Source organism: Camelus dromedarius, chromosome 16 (assembly GCF_036321535.1).
Source record: "Camelus dromedarius isolate mCamDro1 chromosome 16, mCamDro1.pat, whole genome shotgun sequence".
In the NCBI taxonomy this organism is placed as follows: Eukaryota; Metazoa; Chordata; class Mammalia; order Artiodactyla; family Camelidae; genus Camelus; species Camelus dromedarius.
In genome coordinates this window covers 18749924-18774005 of record NC_087451.1, presented here as the reverse complement: position 1 = coordinate 18774005, position 24082 = coordinate 18749924, and the positions used below count along the sequence as shown (strand labels likewise).

The following is a 24082-nucleotide window of genomic DNA, read 5'->3' as shown; positions in this document are numbered from 1 at the left end:
TCAAGGTTTCAAAAAAAAAAAACCCCAAAAAACCAGACTGACATGTACACAGTGAGTCGGTATGGCCTTGGGACCTGGGAAGGGAGTCATTATCAAAGGAGGACCAGCATTAGCGTCCCAGGAAGAGAGGCATTTAATCTTTACTTCTAACATGGGCATCCTTTACTTCTGGTCAATGCTCCCTTTTCTTTAATAATTAAAGCAGATGTACAATTCAGGTTAACTCATGAGCTAGCCAGTGACTTCCCCATACCTCAACACATGAAAATTTTCCTTTATCAACACCCAATACATACTTGTTTTTTTTTTAAACACCTTTCTTTTGGTATGATTCTTGTACAGTAAACTAGACATATTTCAGATGTACAATCTGATGAGTTTTGATAGATGTATACACCAAAATAATGAGTAAATGCTTGGATGAGTGAATGGAGAAACATTCCATGCTCTTGGTGGGAAAAGTTCAATAATGCAAAAATGTCAATTATTCCCAAATTAACGTGTGAATCGTGGTAGACACAGAGGTAAGAGACCCCGACCTCCCTTCCAGGAAGGACTTGGTGCCCAGCTGTGGGGACTGTAACCTGTGCAGACAGCCACCTCTCCTGAGGTCCTGCCCTTGCTGGGGTATCCTCCATCTGGAGACAGCGAGGTGGGTGATAAAGGTCCCATTGCAGCCCAGTGATGGGCAGCTCTGGCAGGCAATGCAATCTGAACTCCCAGAAGCCCCTGTTAGATTGGCTAAAGCTGTTTGCAGCTGTTTAACGCCTCCCTCTGCCCTCTCCTTTCCTTTCCCCTTCCTTCCACAGGTGTTGATGCTTAATAAGTAGCCTGCACCCTAAATTCAGTCTCAGCACTGGCTTCCAAAACCCAGTCTGGAACAAATACTAATTAAAATACCCGTGGGGGAGGGTACAGCTCAGTGGTAGAGCACTTGCTTAGCATGCACGAGGTCTTGGGTTCAATCCCCAGCACCTCCATTAAAATAAATAAATAAATGTATAAATAAATATCTAATTACCTCCCCCACCAAAAAAAAAAAAATACAAACAGAAAGGAAAAAAACCCCACAGTTCTGGAGGGAGGGTATAACTCAGTGGTAGAATGCACACTTAGCAGGCACAAGGTCCTGAGTTCAATTCCCCAGTGCCTCTGCTTAAAACTAACTAAATAGATAATAAATTAAAAAAATTTTTTAATTAAGAAAACACCAAATAACAAATAAAAATAAAGCAAGAAAACAAAACAAAACTGGAAACAACCTAAATGTTTATCAATAGGGAAAAGCTTAATAGATAAATTATGGTACATATTATGACATGAGATGAAGATGAGAAGTGAATAAAGGACATTTTATAAACTGATGTGGCAAAATGTTCCTGAAGCCTTGTTAAATGAATTTTTAAAAGCAAGTAGCAGAACACAATCCCATTTAATTAGAAAATAAAATCTAAAATGGATATGCTTTCCTTCTTCCCCTTTGAAGACACTAGGAATCCTTCCTATTGAAAAGATTGTGTGTGTGAATTCAGGGCAGCCCCCTTTCAAGGATGGAAAGGGTTGACAGGATTAAACTGAATCCTTTTGTTAAGATTGTGTATGTGGAGAGAGCCCAGGTTACGGTGTCAGGCAGCATCGGGCTTGAATTCTCTTTTGCTTACCAGATATGTGATCTTGGGCAAATCACACAATGGCTCTGAGCCTCAGTCCATCATCCAAAGTTCCTCTCAAGGGTCTGGTGGGAATTGAATGGTTAATGCACGGCAAACGTCTGGCACAATCCTCATCGCAGATTTGGTGTTCAATAAATTCTTTTTTTCCGAGGCTCCTCCCCTCCCATTCTGGCCAGGAAACCCTATTCTCAGCCACCCTCTCCCCTCCTTCTGAATGGAGCGGGAAGAGCTGACCAGAGCTGGCCGAGCTCCACGACTGAGACCCCAGAGGAAGCGCAGATGCCTGGGACTCAGCGTCAGGACTGAGCAAGAGCACAGCAATGAGTTCCTCCGGCCCCGGCTGTGCAGTGATGGGGACACCGACAGTTCTGACATTCATTCAGATGCAGGAAGTGAAAGGGGTGTGGGGCAGAGGGGAAACAACAGGTGGCACCTCTGGTTTCTTCTGGTCTAACTCCTCTCCCTCAAGTGGGAAAATTGAGGAAGTTAGGGGAGCTCAAAAGAAGCGGAAAGGGAGTAGACCCTCCCTGGAGGAAGAGATTAAAGCTGGCCCTATATCCAGCTGCCCCTGCACACCATCTGCCTGGGTCCTGATTTCAATTCCTCCCTGTTGTTATTTACTGCCCCAATTGGGGGGATCCCCATTTATAGACTCCTGGCGGCGCCTCCTTCTGTCAGCCCCACTCCTGCTTTTGAGGATTTAATTTTTTCCACCTCTGGTCATTACTGCACAAAGAACTCAGGAATCACCTCCTCTTGACTTTTCACAGGTAACCGGGCTGGGGATGCAGATGAGACCAAGGGGACAGGGAGGATGTCAGAGAAAGCAGGGATTGGGGACTGTGGGTCTTAAGTGGGATGGAGTGGGAAGATATACATGGGGGCAGCTGGGGATTTAATGACCGAGTGGAGATTTTAGACTCTTCCCTACATTGGATGCCGATTGAATAATGGCAGCTACAACCTTGGTCACAAGCTGAGACTCGCACTCAGCCCCGTCTCAAGCCTAGTTCCAGCCTCATCTTCAGCCTCCACCCCAGCCACAGCCCGAACCCCATAGTAACCCCAACTTCCCCTCAGCTTCAGCCCTAGAGTCTGCTTGAATCTTATCACCAGCCCCAACCCAAGCTTGAACTTCCACTGTATCCTATTTCCAACTTCCGCACCAAGCTTAGGTCCAACTCCATCCATAGCTTCAACATGAGTACTGACCCCAGTCGTAGCAGGAGATGCAATCTCGCTTCCAGCCTCAGTGTTAGGCCCAGTCCTAGCAATACATGTAGCTCCAACTCTACCTCTGCCATCAACCCCAAACTCAACGTGACCCTCACTCAGGCCTAACCTTGACCCAACTTCCGACCTCAGCTGCAAACCGAAGCCCTTCCCCTCCCCGTGCCTAGCCTTGGCCCTGGTTCCTTCTCGACTCTCATCTCTTACCTCAGCTCTGGCCCTGACCACAGCTTCTACCTAGTCCCAGCCTCCCCTCTACCCCAGCTCCTGCCCCTGCCTGGCCACTGGCCCTGCCTCCATTTCATCTCCGACGGCCTCAGAAGCTGTGTTGGTCCAAGCATGTCAGTGAAGTATGAAGACCTCCAGTACTTGGAGAGTGAGAAGAAAAGCCATGGCTCTACAGATGGTAAGAAGGAAGGAGGAACAGTCTTTCCTAAATCCCCTCTTCATGTTTAGAAGGGTTTCTGTGGTCAGGTCCTGTCTGCACTTCTACCATGTGTACTGGTGGGGTCCTCCACGCTAAGGGGGTCAGGCCTCAGCCTCTGGGAGCCCCAGTAGGAAGAGGGTTCAAGGTCCACAGCAGGCCTGGCCTCCTATGCTCTGGAGAGGGCATCAAACCCATTTTCTAACCTGTTTTCACTGATAAATATGAGCCTGTTAAGGATCTGCCTGCTCCCAGCTCTCTCTGGGTCCTCCCACCACCTCCCCCAGCTCTGATGATAGGACCTTACATATCGCATCGTCCCCTGTCTGTGTGTCTCTGTGTACATGTGTCCCCGGGGGTGTGAGGGGCCCAGGTGATGGAGCACTTGCGCTGGTCCATGAGGAGTCAGAGGCTTGGACGTCCCCTGTCCCACAATCCTCCTTGTCCAGGCTCCTCCGAGCACTACCTGCACCAGCCTTCCCCCCGACAGGTCTCCGTGGCCCTCTCTTCCTCCCTGTCTCTCTCCTGTCCGGACCCTTCTCATCCTGACACCCTCTCCTCTTGCAGGGCTGCCTCCCCCACGGACCTTCCTACACCGTGTCCTCTCTGTCCCCTGGCCACTCCTGCTCTCCCTGAGCCTCAGCCTCCTCCTGCTGGTCGGCATCTGTGTGATCGGATCCCAAAGTGAGGGGCACAGGGTGGGTGGGGACGAGAGAAATAACCGGTTGCGGTGGCGGGGGTGCGTGGATGGCGATAGTGATGGATGAGGGTGACTGCTGGCTTTGTCACTTATCAATTGGGGAATGAAGTCAAATTACTTCACCGCTCTAGGTCTCAGTTTCCTACCTGCAACATTGAATAACAACAGTGCCCGTCCCTTTGGGTTGGGTCCCTGTGGGGACCAGCGAGACAAGGCACATCAGGTACCCCACCCAGTGCTGTCAGAGAGGGAGCCTGCTGGCCCCTAGCACTGATTGTCCCATCCACCTGATCAGATTCCAAGTTTCAGAGGGACCTGGCGACCCTGAGAATGACTTTTAGCAACTTCACTTCAAACACGGCAGCTGAGGTCCAGGCACTGAACTCCCATGGTGAGCCAGGCATGGAAGGGGCTCTGGACCTGGGTAGGGTGCAGTGGGGAAGCCGGGAAGGCTAACTCCTGAGCTCTGAGTCCCCCTGTCCTCCAGGTGGCAGTTTGCAAGAAAAGATAACATCCCTGAAAGCCGAAGTGGAAAACCACAAGCAGGAATTACAAGCAGGTGAGAGACACTCCAGGAGAGTGTGTGGAGGGGCCGGGGCCAGGCTCTCAGGACAGAGCGGGAATGGGAGCAGCCACGTGGTGCTGAGTGCCCTCCCCTCCAGCCCGTAGCTTGAATGACAAGATATTTTCCCTGGATGGCAAGTTGGAGAATCAGCAGCAGGAACTCAAGGCAGGTCAGGCCCCTGCTCCCCTCCACCTGGGCAAGGGAGGGCAAGGGGGCTCCCATGCATGGACCTCTGGTCTCCAGGGGCTCATAGAGCAGACCTCACACCCAGGGCACTGTCTCCACTGCCCATCTGTGTGTGTCCCAGGTTATTCGGAAATGCTCCTGCAAGTCCAACATCTGGTCAAGAACTTGAAGTCCCTGACCTGCAAGGTGGCTGCTCTGGAGAGCAATGGTGAGGGGTTTGGGGGCGTGCTTGGCCCTACTTCCTGCCCATGGCCCCTGGGCAGCATCTCAGACCCTCCCCCACCCTGGCCCCTTAGGGTCTCGCAACACCTGCTGTCCCACTAATTGGCTGGAGCACGAAGGCAGCTGCTACTGGTTCTCTTCCTCTGGGAAGCCCTGGCCCGAGGCTGAGAAGCAGTGCCAGCTGGAGGATGCCCACCTGGTGGTCATCAACTCCGGGGAGGAGCAGGTGAGGGCCTCTGGACCTCGCATCCCAAGACATGTCCCATTGAAGCAAACGGTTCTCAACCTTGGCTGCACATTGGAATCACCTGGGGAGTTTTAAAAACTACTGCCATCTGAGCCAGACCCTCAGAGGTTTAATTGGCCCTGGAATCTCCTCAAACGATGTAACTGACAGGTGAAGTTCAGAACTGCTAGTCCAAGGAGCTGGCTGGGATGGGGAGAAGTCACCAAGCCCTTCTGTCCCCCCAGAATTTTGTCCAGGCACACATCGCCTCCTACACCTGGATGGGTCTCAGCGATCTGGATGGAGTCTGGAAGTGGGCGGATGGGACGGACTATGAGACCAACTTCAAGTGAGTACCCCCGGCTTTCTGTGTCCTCCCTCCTTCAGCTCTGCTCCTAGAGGGTCTGACCCACGGCCCCTTCTTCCCAGACCTGGGTTCTGTTCCATCTGACCTTCTGAGTTGGCTGTTGTCCTCTGCCCCCAGGAATTGGAAGCCGGGTCAGCCAGATGACTGGTCCGGGCATGGGCTGGGCGGGGGCGAGGACTGTGCGCACTTCCATCCCGATGGCAAGTGGAATGACGATGCCTGCCAGAGGCCCTACCGCTGGATCTGTGAGGCCGGGCTGAGCAAGGCCACCTAGGAGGGTGGCCCGAGTTGTTTCCTGTGGACCCGCGCCACCAAGGAACTGGCGGGGTTGGGGGAGGGGTACCTGTCTCTCTGTGGGAGACAGATAAGCCCGGGGAGACTGGAGCACTGCCATCATTTCAAATATTTTTCCTTAATTTTGAAAAGACTGTATAGTGTTCCCAAGGTATTTTTAAAATTTCTTCTTCATTGAGGTGTAATTGACATATAAAGTTGTAAGATACTTAAAGTGTACATCGTGATTTGATACATGTATACATTGTAAAAGGATTCTCCCATATAGTTAGGATATCCATAACCTCACATACTTCTTTTGTTTTCTAGGTGAGAACACTTAAATTCTACTCTTTTAGCAGATTTCAATTAAACATTACAGTGTTATCAACTATAGTTACCATGTTTTACATTAAAACCATCAGTTCTTATTCATCTTAATAGCTGAAAGTTTGTACCCTCTTACCAACCTCTCCCTCTTCCCCTGACCCCCCAGCTCCTGACAACCACTTCTCTGCTGTTTCTATGACTGTGACTTTAAGATTCTACATATAAGTGATAAGTTATTATAAGATATTGAATATAATTCCTTGTGTTATACAGTAAATCCTTGTTGCTTATCTATTTTATGTATAGTATTGTGTATCTGTTAATCCCATACTTTACCCCTCCCTTTCCCCTTTGGTAACCATAGGTTTGTTTTCTATGTCTGTGTATCTGTTTCTGTTTTATATATAGATTCATTTGTATTATTTTTTAGATTCCACATATAAGTGATACCATTAATATTTGTCTTTCTCTGCCTGATTTACTCCACTAAGTATAATATTCCCTGGGTCTGTTTTTGTTGCTGCAAATGGCAGTATTTCATTCTTTTTATGTCTGAGTAATATTCCATTATATATATACATATATACATACATATATATGTATACACACACACACACACACACACACACACACACACACACATATACACCCCACATCTTCTTAAGCTAATTGTCTGTTGATGGGCACTTGGGGTGTTTCCATGTCTTGGCTATTGTAAATAGTGCTGTTATGAACATTGGGGTACATGTATCTTTTTGAATTCGAGTTTTTGTCTTTTCCGGATAGCGACCCAGGTGTGGGATTGCTAGATCAGATGGTGGCTCTATTTTTAGCTTTTTAAGGAGCCTCCATACAAACCACCCCATAGTGACTGCACCAATTTGCATTTTCACCAACAGTGTAGGATGGTTTCCTTTTCTCCACATTCTCTCCAGCATTTATTATTTGTAGACTTTTTGATGATAGCGATTTTGATTGGTGTGAGGTGATACCTCATTGTGGTTTTGATTTACATTTCTCTGATAATTAGTGACGTTGAGAACCTTTTCATGTGCCTGTTGGGCATCTGTATGGCTTCTTTGGAAAAATGTCTATTTAGGTCCTCTGACCATTTTTTGATTGGGTTGATCATTTTTTTGATATTGAGTTGTGTGAACTATTTGTATATTTTGGATATTAACCCCTTGTCCGTCGCATTATTTGCAAATGTTTTCTCCCATTCCAGAGGTTTTCTTTTCGTTTTGTTGAAGGTTTCCTTTGCTGTGCAAAAGCTTTTTAAGCTTGATTAGGTCCCACTTGTTTATTTTTGCTTTTATTTCTTTTGCCTTGGGAGACCGATCTAAGAGAATATTGCTACAATTTATGGCCAAGAATGTTTTACCTATATTCTCTTCTAGGAGTTTTATGGTGTCATGCCTTAAACTTAGGTCTTTAAGCCATTTGAGTTTATCGCTGTATATGGTGTGCTCCTCTTTCTTTCTGGTTCCCCTCCTGCTCCAGTAGAACCATATCTGTCCTTGCAAGGACAGGGAGGCTGGTCCCCCACCACTGTCTCATCTCTGGATCCGGGTTTACACCGTCATACTGCTGTTGATATTGAAAGTGAAATTTTTAGAATCCTAAAAATCTCTCTCCTCTGGCTCTTGCAAATCATTGTGGCTTTCAGAATGTTGCTTTTGTTATGAGTCTGGAAAATCCATTCAGAAATCCAGTTGAAATTTTGGCCTTAGTTTATATGCATACTCACCACAACTCTGGGCAGACTGTGGAGAGCGGTCACTGCTGAACCAGTGGTGGGCAGAGCAGTGGTTACACAGAGATTGGCACTAGCAACAGAGGAGCCTCATCTCTTGCTCCAAATATTAGTATTGCATGCTTTCCATTTAATCTTTCCACACTGCTTGGAGCTTCTAACTGCATAAAGTACTTGTTTTCATTTAAAAAAAAACTTGACAAATAGATAACATTGAAAATATTTAATGAGAAGTTTTCTCCAACTTTCACACACTCCCCAAGTTTGGAATGAGCGAGTCAAGGTCACATTGTAATGGTCACCCCCACAACAAAGACAAAATCAAAAAATTGCCACCTGGCTGAGGCAAGATTGGGTGTGACAGGGTCATGGGTGCCACAAAGGGGCTGAATGATGATTGGTTTAAATCTACTAGGACACCCCCACTCTCTTTTGTCCATGATTGGTTTCGGGGTAGACATGTGACTCTGTTTTGGCCAATGACACTTGAGGATCTGGAATGGGCTGGGGCTTCTGTGAAAGAGTTTTGTTCTCTGATGAAAATAGAAGGATGTCTAAGGGAGGAACCTTGATTGTTGCCTTCCTGCTGTGGACAGTTCCTTGCTAAGGACACGATGTTTGTAGCAGTGGCAGCTGTCACAGGACTATGACGGGAAAGTCAGGAGTAAGGAGTTATTTAACTGCTGATGCAGTGTGAACCTACAATGACTCCTTGGGGGAAGACAGAGAACTGGGTGTTTAGTGGGTCCAATGCTGGCTTAATGCTATGCACTGAGTAAGGTGCCTTACACATCCTGCTTCTCAGCTGAAATGAAAACGTGCACTTCTCTTAGAGTTAACCTACTTGTAGGTTTGGGGGAAAAGGACAGGAATCTGAAGAAAATATGTGAATCATTGGCTAGAAAAGAAGACAAATGCCTCTAGCTGTGCCCCCAGAATTAATAGGATTTGAAATGTCAGAATGAGTCATACCTGGTCATGTTTTACAAGTGGAAAAGCAGTCCCATTGTGTATTATTCACATGGTGTGTGATTACTTCACATGGTATGTGATTACTTCATGGAGGCGGATGGGAACAGTCTATTGCCATTTAATAGAATGGTTTCAGAATGAAAAGGAAAACCGTTAAATAAATCAGGATAAGCAGTGCCTGACCTTCCTAATTCCACCACTTTTCCTGAGATTGATTTGCACTGCCTGAGGACAAGGGGCTAGACCCCTCTCCCTGGCGTACACAGAGCCATAACCACTACCACCTGAAATCAGCCAGTTCAGAAGTTCACACATAAACTCTCCAGCTTCAGACCTTGGCCATGGTGTACTGTGACTAGGAATGGAGTAATTCTGTCCCAGAAGATCATAAAGAACAGAACGCTTACATGAGCTAAACCGCCTTTAACCTCTGCAAGAAATTATATGGGACGGCAGTTGCAAAAGAACTGAAAAAGATTGTTCCCTTCTGTCAGCAAAACTGTTTGTTAAACTACACTCTGCTGAAGTCCTCGTCGGGTTCTGTTGATCCAGCAGATGGACAAGAGTGAATGGGAAGTGACCTCATTTGCATTATACTCCCCTGCCATCTGACCACTCGTATTAATCCTGAGACCTTTACCAGTTCACTGACTGCCAGTCAGAGCCAGGTCCATACTTCTCAGCATAAGGGACTGGGATCGACACTCCCCACCCTCCTTGCCTTTGCTGTCCTCATTCCACCGCTGCTCTTCCGGATTTTCCTGGATTCTCAGGATGTCTCCTCTCTTAAAGTCAAGGAGAGGCTGGGTCACACATCCTCTGGCTCTTTCTGCCTGAAAATCGCCCCATTTCCCTGCCAGGCCCTGGGAAATGCTTCTATCAACATTGTAGTGTCCAAATAGGACATTTTGTAGAATTCCAGTAAAGTGGGCAATGAATCAAACTCCTGATCTTCTGTTTGAAATCTGAGGTGACGCAACCCAGTTATTCCGCTCCTCTGAGTGGAAGTCGCCTGCCTTGGCCATCTCCGCATCCGCGTGCTGCGACGCTGTGGCCACACGCAGCCCCACCCGCCCCGGCAGCCACCTCCCAGCAGACCAGCTGGGCTCTCGGCCCCACTGCTGCGCCCGAAATGGCAGTAGCAGCTGTGGGAACTCCCCACTGGAAGTCCCCCTAATCGTTTGATAATTTTTTTTCTTATTCATATTTTCAAACTCTCTTCTATTTATGTAAACGTATTAGATATATTTATTTGTACTTTTCCAGTAATTCCAACGTCTAAACAACAAAATTCTATTCTGCTGTTTGCTATTTCTGCTGACTCTCATCCCCAATGTCCCGTTTCCTTTTGTGTTTTGTATTTTTTTTTTTAATGCTATAAGCTCTTAGGGTTTTAAACTTTATCCCTCAAGGTTCTTTCAGGTCCGGTCTGGTGGTATATTCCTCCAGACAGGATCTATGCTTGCTTCTGCCAGGTGCCTGAGGGCCTTCCAAGCTGGGGCTACTTTAAATAAATCACTCAGCTGGATGTTTCTTGAAACTCAAATGAAGTGTGTATTTGTGCCCTGCTCCTGCTGGAGGGCAGGCTTGTGGTTATGAGTTTTTATGGGAGTCTTCTTTCATCCTCTGGAAGACCAGCTTTCTTCTTGTCTTTTTTGTGGTCCTTCCTGAGGCTGCTCTTAGGATCTGACTTCTTCCCTTATGTGGCCCAGGCCTTCTTCACCTGCCACTCACACGGGCGCACAGTTTGAAATTCCCTGTTACTATATTCAGCTTTTGGGTCATTATCTACTTTAGCCCTGCTTAGGTCTCTGGATTTGTGCTTCAGCTGTCAGAAGCCCTCTTATTTTCTTTCTAGCTAAGCCACTAATTTAAAAGGAAATAGAACAGTTTTTTTAATCCAGATCTTTTAGGTATTTTGTAGTAGGAGTTTAGCTGCCCTATTGCTAGAAAAAGAACTTAAAGCTAACATTTTACATTTATGTGTCTTGTATCTAGCCACCTTGCCAAATTTCCTTCTTAATTCTGAAAGTTTTTATGCTAGGGCCTCTTGTGTCTTCTAGGTACTCAGTCCTATCAACAATGACTTTCTTTTTTTGTACTTGCTAGGACCTCTGGGCATCGCTGGGTAACAACAATAATAATGCGTATCCTTGCTTTTTAATGATTCAGATCTAATGATTTGCTCTTTACAGCATCTGCCCTTTTGAGAACTGGCCTTTATGAAATTTAAGACATTTCCTTATATTTCTATTTTACATAGTTTTTTCTTTTAATTAGAACATGGCTGCTGAAGCACATCGTGTCTTCTTAGAGCTGATTGATATTTTGATTGGCTACATCCAGTTTGGAACCAAGCTGGGCCTATTCCTGCTTCACTCATTCACCCCGCCAGTGGGCTGAAGCTGAGGATGCAAAGAGAGAGGGAGAGAGCTCTGAAGACAAGATTTCCAGGCTGGATTCAGATGATAAAGGGCCTTGTACTCCTAGCTGAGGAGTCTTGAGTTTGTCCTGAGGGCAGTGGGGAGCTTTTGTGGGTAGATCAGATTTGAATGAAAACAAAACAAAACAAAACAAAACAAAACAAAACAAAACAAAACAAAACAAAAAACCACTCTGCTGCAGTGGAGAGAATGAATTGCTGGGGCCAGCTGGTGGCAGAGAGACCAGTTAGGGTGTAGCTTCCCTCATCTAAACTTGGGGAGGAGACACATGCTTTTATCTGTTGCTGCTATATTGATGCCCACTTCATACCAAACATTATGTCAGATCCTTTACATGGAGTGTAGGTGTTTCTTCCTGCTCCGTGTGTGTGTGTGTGTGTGTGTGTGTGTGTGTGTGTGTGTGTGTGTGTCATGGAGGAGGGAGGAGTTTGTGGTAATAATCAGAGGGAACAAATCACATTAATAATAACAAACAAAAAATTCCCATCAGGGTCCCAGGAATAGGCCCCTCCAGAGTAACTTTGCTTTTCCAACCTCCCCAAGTGCCTTCAAGCACCAACGGGGAGTTCTTAGATAGTTTAGCCAAGTCCCTTGGTTTCCTATGCAACACTGGTTCTTTTTTCTCCTTCCTAACTGACCCTAACTGGTGCTCAGGAATCCACCCTACTCCATACAGTCACGTGCTTCAGGTGAGTGGCTTCAGGCCAGTCCCAGAGGTACAACCTGACGAGAGTAAGCCAATCACGGTGGTCCCATCCCCCCTTGCCAGTAGCTCGTTTAATCATGGACATGGGATACAAATCTGGCCATAGATGAAGGGCTATCTGCGGGGGGCCATAGGGACGCACTGCACTGGAAGAGATGAGCTCATATTCCTCTGCACGTGGTTATGCCTGGATGCCACATCTGAAACTGCAAAACTAAAACACTGAGGGTGACAGACTGAAAACATGGGAAGACCCCGATTCCTTGATGATGCTGTTGAGCCACGATTAGCTACCTCGGGTGTTCCTACCTCTAGTTTTATTGATACCTGAGATAATATATTTTGTTATTGTTCAAGCCAAGTTCAGTTGGACTCCTTTGTTACTTGTGGCCAAAAACATCATAACTAGTGGAGATGGTTTGTGCTGCCAATGAGCACACTGTTTATACGCTCCAGAAGGGCTTATGACCTACAGACAACATGATCTTCCCTCCCCTCTGGGGCTGATATTATTATGAACTGCTATCCACTGAGCCTTCTGGGCACTGCCAGTTCTTATCAGCATCCCCAATACTGAATGGCATTATGGGAAGTTGGACCTGCAACTGGAGACAAAGACAAAGGAGAAAGTGAGAGAGACCATCAGAGATTGGAGGGATAACAAGAGGTGTATGTATTGTGCAGGGCGGGGGCGGTCAGCAGAGCCACAGGCCCCTGCAGGGTCCAGCAGGTCAGTGCCAAAATGGATAATTAGATTTGGGAAGAGTCAGGAAGACAGCTTCCTTAATAAAACCAAATCGGCAACTCCACGTGTTAGCCCAGGTTGGAGAAGCAACAAAACGGGGCGGCAAACCCTCTGGCCCGGGTTTTTCCTTCTCCTTGGGGTTCTTTTATCTCTGTCTGCATCCTGACAGCCCAGGTGTACATGGTTCCAATCATGGTTGTGGCCCGAGGCTACACACAACGCTCTCCTTTGGTTCACTAGCCCACATGAACTGGAGTGGAACTTTCTTAAAGACTCAAGGAAACACTCATGGATCAAGAGCTCTCCTACATTTGTTTATTTATGTGAACAAACAGACCCTTAAAGAGTGCTTACTTCTTATTAGGAATTGTCTCACACTTTTCAAATATTAACTCATTTAATCCTCACAACCACCCTAAAAATTTGTGCAAATAGTAACAAGGTGCTACCGTCATCATCCTTCTTTTCTCAGACGTAGGTGCCGTTTTATTGTCATCTGTTTTACAGATGAGGGGGTCATTCATAGGCAGGTTAAATACTTTGTTCTGGATCACAGAGCTGATAAAAGCTAGAACTTGAACCCAGGCCGTCTGGTTTCAGGCTCAGTGTTCCTACCACCATGCTATGTTACTTCTCAATATTGAGTATTTTCAAATACACTCATAAATGCATTAAGTATAATATTTTTTTCTGTGAAGATTTTTGAAAGGATTTTCTTCTTTAGAATTGCCTACAAGGAACTCATTGTACCTTTGATTGGCTCTGATTTCTTGGCAATCATCACGAATATTTAGGAAATTCTGGGAAGTGAGAAAATTAACATGCAAATTGTTTTCCAATGTAATGAAATTTTAGGAACATGAAATTTATCAAAGAAGTTGACTTAAACATCCATTATTTTAGATTTTCACAGTTTTCTTTTTGCATTTTGGAGTCAATAAACTTTTTCAGGTCTGTAACATTTCTGTGAACACTTGGAAAGCTTTTAGCCCTAAACCTTGTGTACTCAGGGGATAAATAAACTTTCCTTAAGGACAACAGGGAAATAAACCCAGAAGCCACAAGCCACCTAAGAACAGCCAGGCTTTCTGTACCATGGAGCTCAGGCTCTGATCCTACCCCACCCCTCCGCTCACTGCTCTCAGCCTTCACTGGCCACTGTCCTAAAACATCTGAGCCTGAGCCTTTGGTACCAACTTCCCATCCCCCAGACCCCTGGGTCCAGGAGGGGTAAAATCATAATCCGTCAATCGGGATGCTTCTCGGAAGTAACCAGTTGACCAGATGCCCAAGGCCTTGCCCTCACCTCTCTTTAGGCCCACTCAGATGTGACTTCCCCCTAGGTCAGACCCTGCCACCACACTCTTGAAACTACACAGTAGGCATCAGACCCACAAACTTGCTTTAAACTAGGATCAGTCCCATTGTGAGACTCCTGGTTGTGAATCAAGAAAGAGAGCTATGGAAAAAAAAAAAGAAAAGAAAGAGAGCTATGACCAGAGTTGAGGTGGCTAAAGCTGGGTAAAGCTATTTGTCTGAATGAGACAGAGGGAAAGAGCCCTTAGGAAGAGAAGCTGCCCACGATTTAAAATGCTTTGAAGCAGGGGAGAAGTAGCGGGGAAGGGCTGTGCAGAGGAAATGACATTGCGGTGCAGGCAGGGGCGAAGGAGATTCAAGGCAGACAAGCAGAACTCTGTTCAAAAGCGAGGGCACTGAAAGGAAAAAGACTCACCCTGGGCACAGACAAGAAGAGGTCCGTGTGCTATCAGTAGCAGCCAGTCACAGCCTCTTCAGTTCACAGCCCCTCCCAGTGGCTTTGGGGCATTCCCAGGGCTCAGTCAGTTCCCACCCCGGTCCTCCCAGTGGCCATACAGGGATTCCTTCCTTGAGGGACAAGCACCTCATGGTGTGGAAAAACTAAAGTTAGTTTTTATATCCTCTTCTCCCTCTCCTCCTTCAGTATAGACTTGACTCCCTTAAACCCAGAGACCTGTTGGGACTGACCCTCCCAAAATTGGTTACTAGTAATGTCAGGCAATCTGGACTTTCCAAGGTCACCATTGCGATGGCACCCCTCAAAAGAGCAGTGGTTCCTTTTTTAGACTGTGGATCTTCAGATTGATAATTCTGCCATTTTCATTTCCATTTCCTGAAAGTCAGGGTCAGCTTGTGAAAAGTTGTTAAACAACATGCTAAATATGAAATGTCAACCCTCACTCTAAACTCTCAAAGCATCACATGAAGACTTCATTGGGTTTTCCAGTGGCTTTCTGATTTTGTTAGTCCATTGAAAAAGGGAGTTTGAAAGTTGTTGTATACTGTTAACGATTGTCTGCCCATGTCCTGCCTGAAATTCCATGATTATTTATGAGAAGTATCTTTAATAAAGCTGGATAGGATTTGGCCTGGGAAAAAAAATGGGCAGAGGAGCTGAATAGACACTATCCCAGTGAAGACATACAGATGGCCAACATCTAATTATTTGGGAAGTGCAAATCAAAACCACAGTGAGATACCACTTCACAACTTTTAGAATGGCTGTTACCCAAAAGACAAGAAATAACAAGTGTTGGAGAGGATGTGGAAAAAAGGGAACTCCCATACACTGTTGGTGGGACTATAATTGGTGCAGCCTCTATGGAAAACAGTATGGAGATGCCTCAAAAAAAATTGAGAATAGAACCACCATATGAGCCAGCAATTCCACTTCTAGTATTTATCTGAAGAACATGAAAACACTAATTCAAAAAGATATGTGCACCCTGTGTTCACCGTAGCATTATTTACAATAGCCAAGATACGGAAACAGCCAAAGTGTCCATCAATGGATGCGCGGATAAAGAAGGTGCGGTATATACATACAATGGAATACTACTCTGGCCATAAGGAAAAGAATGAAAGCTTGCCATTTGGGACAACATGGATGAACCTTGAAGGTATTATGCTAAGTGAAAGAAGTCAGACCAAGAAAGACAAATACCATATGATTTCACTCATATGTGGAATCTTAAAAAGCAAAACAAAAGAAGAAACAAAATGGAAAAACAAATCCATAGATACAGAGAAGATTAGTGGTTACCAGAGGGAAAGGCGGTCAGGCGGTGGGTGAAGGGGTCAACTGTATGGTGACGGATGGTACCAGGCTTGCGGTGGGGATCACTTTGTAGTGCATACAGATGTTGAATCATGATGCTGTACACTTGAAACATAATTAAAAATGTTGGGTCCTGCAGAGGGGAAACGACAGACATCATCCCTGGCCCCTTCATCGTTACTGACTCCCCCTCTCAGATCCAGACATAGGAGCACAGGGAACTGGAGTAGAGACTGGGCTGGAGTAGAGGTGAAGGAGTGACTACCTGTGGCCAGAAAATAAGAGGAAATGAAACAGGAAGGGACCTACATTTGTAGAGTTCCTACCATGTGCCTGAGTTGTGCTGGTCCTTTGTCACCTGATGTCTCACCAACAATCCTTTGAAATAGTATCACCTTTTAACAGACATCTAGAAAGTGTTGGAGCTCGGAGTCAAGAACTACGCTTTTAAATAGGAATGTGGGGGGAGAAAAGAACTATTGCTTTTAACAATTTACCATGTCCACGTTGTTCTTGCTCACTTTCCTGATGTCCCTTCCAGCTGGGATGAGAGCACACGGCCAAGGTTCAGGTGGTCAGGAGCACAACCCTGGCCTTGGATTTGGAGCCAGAGGTGAACGAAGCTGAGAATGTTGCTGAGCAGCAGCAGTAGTTCCTAGGCCCATTGGTCGCAGAGGACTGGCAGTGACATCTAGTGTCCAATGGCGACCGCAGTGACCTTGGCCACCCAGTTAGGCCCGTGGCAAGCTGTGTTCCTGCCAAACCTAGTTCTGTAGGCTTCTTGGTGATTCTGAGCACAGAACCCAGTATCCTGTGATCAATCCTCTCTTTAAATAAGTCAGAGTTAGTGCCTGTGGTTTACAACCAAGAACTTTGACACACATGTTGGCCAAAGACTCAGAACCAGAAAATGCCAGCTAAGCCACATTTGGGTATTTAAACACAGAGCAGGCTCAGAGACCTTAGCTGGTTGCTTCCTCTGCCATCCTGATCCCCCGTCCTGGGGACGGGGCTGTCCCAAGAGATCCAGAAGCCAGAGGCTTCAGGTGTTCAACAGGTTTCGAGGTGGGGGAGCTGGGGGCTGGTGACAGAGGGAAGGGACTGGGGACTAGATAGAAAGAGGCACTGGAAACAGACTTGGTAGAGGGGGTAAGAGAGGGGAAATGTGGGGTAGGACTCCCCTCCCATCCCCTCCCATCCCATCCCAGGTCTTGGCTCCAACCTGGCTCCAGCCCCAGCTCTGTCTCATCTGTGCCCACTTCAGCCCCACCCTCAGCCACCCCAACCCCCGCCTCAGACTCAGCAAATTCCTTATCCAGTCCCAGTCCCATCGCAAGGTTCTGGGGACACAGTTCGGTCGCCCGTTCATGTGTGGTCATCTAAGCAAACTTGTTCTCTGCACACAGTGAGCCCCACTGCCCTGAGTGGGCATCGTCACCCTCCTGCATCATTACCCACCCCCATTTCAGAGCATCTCAATAGATGTGCTCTCCTGGCCTGGCCCACAAACCCTGACCTTTGTGTCCTCATCCCCTTCCTGGGTCATTTTTGCGGGCCCTGGACCTAGGCTTTGAGGTCCATGCTCTCTTCCCACAGCCTAGTCTCTGGGTGAGCTGGAGAAGGAGAAGGTGCAAGGGGGCGAGGAGGGAGAGGCAGCTGTGTAAGGCACTTAGAAGCCCCAAAGCAGCTGGGAGCCAAATACTGGAAAGCTTCATATTTTTGTGTACCTCAAGTAGAGCCACATTTCCTGTGGGTAACACCATCCATCCTTGCCTGCCCCTTCCCTCCCATCCACCTCCAGCAGAGGGAGTCCCCAGTGGGTGTATCCAGGGAATGGCTGGGCTCAATTCAGGGCTTCCCAGAAGCTGCAGGCCCCAGAGGTCCCAAGGACCTCCTACAGAGAGGTTGCAGTGCACAGACACAGGTTTAGAATTCACAGACACAGACACTCCCAGATCCTGTGGTCCCCAAAGCAAACGCTGTATAGACCTTGAAACCGTCTCTTCTGATCTCGTTAGACCCAAATGGGCTCAGCACCTGTTTTTGGGACTTCCTCCACATGGGCAGGCATTTCCAGTTTGGTCCATCAGCCACCACTCCTTGTGGTCTTGCCTTATCTGGTGGCAAGTCAGTCAATGAGTCCCTTGTTCAGAGTTTCTCTCATTCAGTGAGTGGTCATTCACCCTTGGCACCTTTGGGTATCAAAGATCCAGAGATCAATAACGCAGGGTCCCACCTCCTGGGCCTTCGTGGGGTAGAAGCAATGTCGGGGTGAGAGGCAGAAGACAAAAATGGATGATGTCACTGCGGGCTGAGAAGTGCGCCATGTCGGTCAGCAGCGGGGATGGCACCTAATGCACGTCGCCAATCAGGCCGACTCCTCAGGGGTGGCTTCTGCCCAGAAGAGAACTTGGGAAGAAAACCTGAAATAATTCACTCAGTCATTTAAAGCATTAATTTTCTTATGAAACATGCATCAATGATTATGAAGCAGAAAGCAAAAGTCCACGTGAATTTTCAATATAAAAGATATTTCAAAGAAACGACCTCCCACCCCCATGGAGGGTCTACACCCCAGACTCTCCTGATCCCTCGGGCGCTGGTACAAGTCCTCTCGCCTCTGTGTTTAGCTTCCAATATTAGTGAGTATTAGTGACTGCTACATCAGTGGAAAGTTTTGAGAAGCATCAGTGTCTGGGAAGCTCCTTAGCCTGACCTTCATGACCTTCCACGACAGCTTCATCCCACATTTGTCCCCTCCACACTCCCCGTTCCCCCCACAGCGATATGTACAGCTCCCCAAACCATAAACAGCGTGCTGGGCTGGTTCATGCCTTGTGATTTTCCACAAGCTGCTCCCTTTGCCTGGAATGCCCCTGCCCACACATCCATCTGGCAAACTCCTACTCATCCTTCAAGACCCGGCTCAAAGAGCTCCTCTTCTATGAAGCCTTCCCCACAGGCCCAAGCAGAATGAGTCAGTTCCTCCCATGCACCATTCTACGGTGTCCGCGTCCCTTTCCTTGTGTGGAGATCTCTTTATTTCACTTTGTCTCTAACTTGATTGTGAGCGCCTGGATAGAGGAGTCTGTAGCATTGGAAAGTTGTATCCTGGTCCTAAGCGTAGCATCTGGGATGGTAGGTGTCTATAAATATTTTCTCTAGAGGAGCGAATGAACAAAACTTATTTTGACTCTTTTCTTCTCAATTGTTTTTTCATTTGTTTTTAGAGTCAAGATAGGGAGACCAGCATCTTCTCATAAACTTTGGAAAATGCTAAGAAAACCACTCACCACTAAGGTAAAAAAAAAAAAAAAAGAAAATGCATTTAATCTCTCTTTGTAGTCATTCACATCTTAAAAACCTGGGGAGTTCTGCTGAGGACTCACCAGACCAATGTGGTCCTTTGACCCGCAGGCAGCAGTAGACTAACCAGGTAGGGAAAGGCAGCGGTGCTCTAGGGTCCAGTCGGTTTCCTCCAAGCCACCACAGGAGCAGCTATGGGGGTGGACACATCACATCCCAAGCACCAAGTCCCTTACTTATACCCATATACACGGCGACTCATTCTATCCCCATAACAACCCTATCAGGAAGCTACTATTTTTATCCCCATTTTAGAGATGAAATTGAGGCAAGGCACAGAGAGGCTGAATAACTTGCTCATCATATTACAGCTAATAAGTGGCAGAGATAGGCTTCAAACCCAGCAAGTCTAGCTTGGAAATTCATTCTCCCAACCTCACTGCTCTACTAGTTCCAGGAGCAAAAGATGTACAGTGACAGTAACTTTGGCTAAGAACAGAGGGACCATGAGGTAGAAGATGAACGTGCCCTTTCACAACCGATCACCCCAGTCCTGGGCTCTGGGATGCCCTCTGGGTTCATAAGTATCCTGTAAAGGCTCTCAGCATCACTCTGTACAACTTGCAGACCCTGAGGACCCAGTCTCCTCTCTGACTGCCCTGCCTTTTTACTTTATCTTGGAGAGGGAGTGATTTGTTTCAGTTGGCTTGCTTCCACTCGAAGAGTGGAAGAGTCCTCACCATCTCAGGAAGAGGGCTCCCTGCCCTCCTGGGTGAGTGAGGATCTGCTGGCGCCATCTCCCAGGTGTTTTTCACAACAGCACCCCAGGGAAGGGAAACTAGTGGGACCACTTTCCTAGGGTGCACGTGGCAGGTCTCCTGTACCCCATCCAGGACCTTTCAAGCAGAGGGCATGATATATGCAAAAATTCAGGCATGAGAAACAGCTGTGCCTGTCCAAAGAGCAGGTGAGAGGCTAATGGCTGGTGAAAGGGTGAAGGAGAGAGTGGAGGGACAGGGGATGGAAAAACATTCCAAGTCCACCTTTGATTGTGAAGGGTCTTATACCCAAAGTAGAGAAATTTGATTTTGTTTTCCTTCTGTGGGCAGTGAAGAGCCTTTGAAGATCAGGCTGTGTTGTTAGGTTTACAGTTTCACTACTTAAGAAGCTGTTTTTCTTCTTTTTTTCTGTTTTTTTGGTTTTTTTGTTTTGTTTTTTTTTTTTTTTTTTTTTTGCAGAAACATCTCAACAATTAGGAAACACTGCCACCATGTGGCTATTGGGTGACACATACTCCAAACAGTAAACTGCCAAATTTTCTGATACTGTTTAATAATTAAACCAAAGAACACATCCTTTGATTCAAATAGCTGAAGTAGATCAATGATAACCTTACCCCTAATGTGAAAAGGATACTTTTCACAAGGTTTTTCGAGAAATCAATACCTGATAAACAACAAGGACCTACTGTATAGCCCAGGGAACTGTACTCAATTTCTTGTAATCAGCTGTAATGGAAAAGAATCTGGGGGGAAAAATACACACCACACACACACACACACACACACACACACACACACACACACACACACACACGAAAGAAATTATTACCTGGGTTCATCTCGGATTTCTTAACTTTTCTTTTAAAATCCTAATCTAAATCTTCAGCGATTCTGATCAAGGATCCTTTCTATTCCCAGTAACCCCTATCGGAATCATAAACTCTTTGGCCCTGCAGAGGCTCTACCATTTCCAGGACAGTTTGGCATCAAGCTGTCTCCAGGCCATTTCCCTCCGTGGTGGTAGATTCTATTTCTGTCTGAGGTCTGTTCTCCTTGTGTGGCTCCGCAGTTGCTCAGACCCAAATTGATATATTTCCACCATCTTTAAAAAAAATTTTTAAGCTGGGTGATTTGGGGCAAGTCACCTGACCTACCTAAGCTTCAGTTACTTCGTCTTCACAGGGTGACTGCGAAGATGAAAGATGACACGTGGGCATGTCCCTGGCACATCACAAGGAAGCCCTTGAGGGCATATTACTGTTGAGCACGCAACATGCGCTCAGTTGAGTTCTGTGATTTGACATCCGAGGTTAACCTGATTCTCCACGAACGTTCCCTGAGAGCGAAACTACTCATTCTCTCTGGCTCTGGGGGATCACCCCTATTTTCGTGCGTTGCCTGCCGACTGCGGTCTGCCCGGAGATCGCCATCCACGCGTCTCCCGGGTGCGCAGCCGGCGGCAGGTGCGTGGGCGGGGGCGGGGCGGGGCGGGACGGCATTCACTCCTCGCCCCTCCCTTCCCAGGGGCTGGGGGTGGGGGGGTGTCTGTGGATAATTCAATCCTCGTGGGACTCGGCGTCTGACCTCACCGGCGGCTCGGCGGATTGGCTGCCTGTCTCAGCTTGCCCCCACCCTCCGTACCCCCCGCGTCCCAGGTGGCTCAGGCCTCCTGTGGCGATCTGTTTATTGTGAGAGCCCGTCCAAGTTGGACTCCATCTCTGCATTTGCTCCCCTCTGGGGCCCCCTCCCGCCGGGGAAGCGGGGAGAAAACCCGGCCAAGCCGTTCCTCACCCTTCCCCTCCCCGCACCACCCGGAGAGGTCGGGTAAGAGGGAACGGGTGTGTGTGGGAAGGGGAGTCTCAGGCCCGGGAGATCTGGCTGTCACCCCGTCCTGGTACCTCGCGCGGACCTGGGAGTTCTATCCCTAGGCCTAGGTCCTGTTCCCCGCCCCAGTCCCACGCAAACAGCCAGAAGCTGGATCTCAGGGATGCCCAGGTCCCTAGAGAAGGCACAGAGGTGGCGACTTCACTCACAGGTGTTCCCTCTCCCCCAGGCGGCGATGAACCCCAAGCCAGCCGGACCCCCGGACGGGGGCTGGGGCTGGGTGGTGGCGTCCTCAACCTTCGCGGTGAATGGGCTCTCCTATGGGGTGTTACGCTCCCTGGGCCTGGCCCTCCCTGACCTCGAGGAGCATTTTGACCGAAGCGCTCAGGACACTGCGTGGGTCAGCGCCCTGGCCCTGGTCGTGCAGCAGGCAGCCAGTGAGGGGGGCCCTGGGGTGGGAGGAGGGAACAGGGGTGGAGGGGCCATGAGTGCAGTGGTGGGGGACGCACCTGACTGATTACCAGATAATCTGAGAAAGGGCGACCGGTGGAACTGAGTTCTGGAAAAGAGTGGGTCTTTGTGGTCAAGAGAAGGGGCTATTAGACAGGGGGAGGAACTTAGGCCCAACAAACTGTCAATGAGAATTGCTGAAGAGAGTTTAGGGGTCCAGGAGCGTGTCTTCCGTTGACTCCGCCCCTTTCTAGGCCCAGTGGGCAGCGCCCTGAGCACCCGTTGGGGGGCGCGCCCCGTGGTGATGGTTGGGGGCGTCCTCACCTCGCTCGGCCTCGTCTTCTCGGCTTTCGCCCACAGTCTGCTGCACCTCTACCTTGGCCTGGGCGTTCTGGCTGGTGAGGGGAGAGGGACACCCGTGTTCTTAAGGGGCGATGGGAGAAACAGGAGCTTGTTGGAGGCCAACGGGGCAGGGGCCTTCTGCGAGAAGCAGAGCTGGGACTGCAAAGGCAGATAACCCCGGTTCCCGCCCTCACCCCGTCCTATCCATTCGCAGGCTTCGGCTGGGCTCTGGTGTTCGCCCCTGCTCTCGGGACCGTCTCCCGTTACTTCTCCCGCCGTCGAGTCTTAGCCGTGGGGCTGGCACTCACGGGCAATGGGATCTCCTCGCTGCTCCTGGCGCCCGCCTTGCAGTTTCTCCTTGATAATTTCGGCTGGCGGGGCGCCCTGCTCCTCCTTGGTGCCATTACCCTCCACCTCACCCCCTGTGGCGCCCTGCTGCGACCCCTGGCGCTCCCTGGCGACCCCTCGGCCCCACCCCGAGGCCCTCTAGCTGCCCTCGGCCTAGGTCTCTTCACACGCCGGGCTTTCTTGGTTTTGGCTCTAGGCACGGCCTTGGTGGGGGCCGGGTACTTCGTCCCCTACGTGCACTTGGCCTCTCATGCTTTAGATCGGGGCCTGGGCGGCTACGGGGCGGCGCTGGTGGTGGCGGTGGCAGCGGTGGGGGATGCAGGAGCCCGGCTTCTCTGCGGGTGGCTGTCGGACCAGGGTTGGGTGCCCCTCCCGCGGCTGCTCGTGATGTTTGGGGCATTGACAGGGCTGGGGCTGCTGGCGGTGGGTCTGGTACCCGCGGTGGGGAGCGAGGGGAGCTGGGGGGGCCCCCTACTGGCCGCCGCTGGGGCCTACGGGCTGAGCGCCGGAAGTTACGCCGTGCTGATTTTCGGTGTGCTCCCGGGGCTGGTGGGCATCGGAGGTGTTGTACAGGCCACCGGGCTGGTGCCGATGCTGATGAGCATCGGGGGGCTTCTGGGCCCGCCCCTGTCAGGTAAGGGCCTGAGCCAGCAGATCCGCTCCCAACCACCCTCTGCTCTTGGGGTCTGAGGCTTCTAAGTCCCTTTCCCCCTCCTCTCAGGCTTCCTAAGGGACGAGACAGGAGACTTCACCGCCTCCTTCCTTGTGTGCGGCTCTTTCATCCTCTCTGGCAGCTTCATCTACATGGGACTGCCCAGGGCGCGGCCTTCCTGCCGTCCGGCCGCCAGTCAAGCCACCCCTCCCCCTGAGAGGGGGGAGCTGCTCCTCGTTCCTCAGGCTGAGCTGCTCTCCCCAGGAGGCCCTCACTCCACTCTGGACACCCCTTGTTGACCATTTTCTTGTTTAACTCCCTCCTCCAATAAAGGATTTCTATCTGCTTTTTCTGCAAGCTCCAACTGAAAGCATTCTACATAAGATATCTGAAAAGGCAGGCTGATAGGAAAAGGATCCTACTAAAGCCATGGGAGGCGGAAATGGTGTGTGTCCAATCAGTCGATTT

The 24082-nt window shown here is 48.7% G+C and overlaps 2 protein-coding genes across 2 annotated transcripts; both read left to right on the top strand.

Moving 5' to 3' along the window:
* The first annotated feature begins 1896 nt into the window (after positions 1-1896).
* Positions 1897-6416, top strand: LOC105103053 (C-type lectin domain containing 10A). The gene is made up of 10 exons (XM_010996571.3): positions 1897-2443; positions 3168-3309; positions 3895-4011; positions 4323-4418; positions 4515-4586; positions 4690-4761; positions 4900-4986; positions 5075-5226; positions 5472-5575; positions 5711-6416. The coding sequence occupies exons 2-10, from the start codon at positions 3243-3245 to the stop codon at positions 5865-5867; spliced, it is 924 nt and encodes a 307-aa protein (XP_010994873.1). The 5' UTR covers positions 1897-2443; positions 3168-3242; the 3' UTR covers positions 5868-6416.
* Positions 6417-22042: 15626 nt separating this feature from the next.
* Positions 22043-23966, top strand: SLC16A11 (solute carrier family 16 member 11). The gene is made up of 4 exons (XM_031467786.2): positions 22043-22259; positions 22527-22670; positions 22829-23596; positions 23684-23966. Exons 1-4 carry the CDS (start codon positions 22058-22060, stop codon positions 23911-23913), a joined length of 1344 nt encoding a protein of 447 aa, XP_031323646.1. The 5' UTR covers positions 22043-22057; the 3' UTR covers positions 23914-23966.
* Positions 23967-24082: the final 116 nt, after the last annotated feature.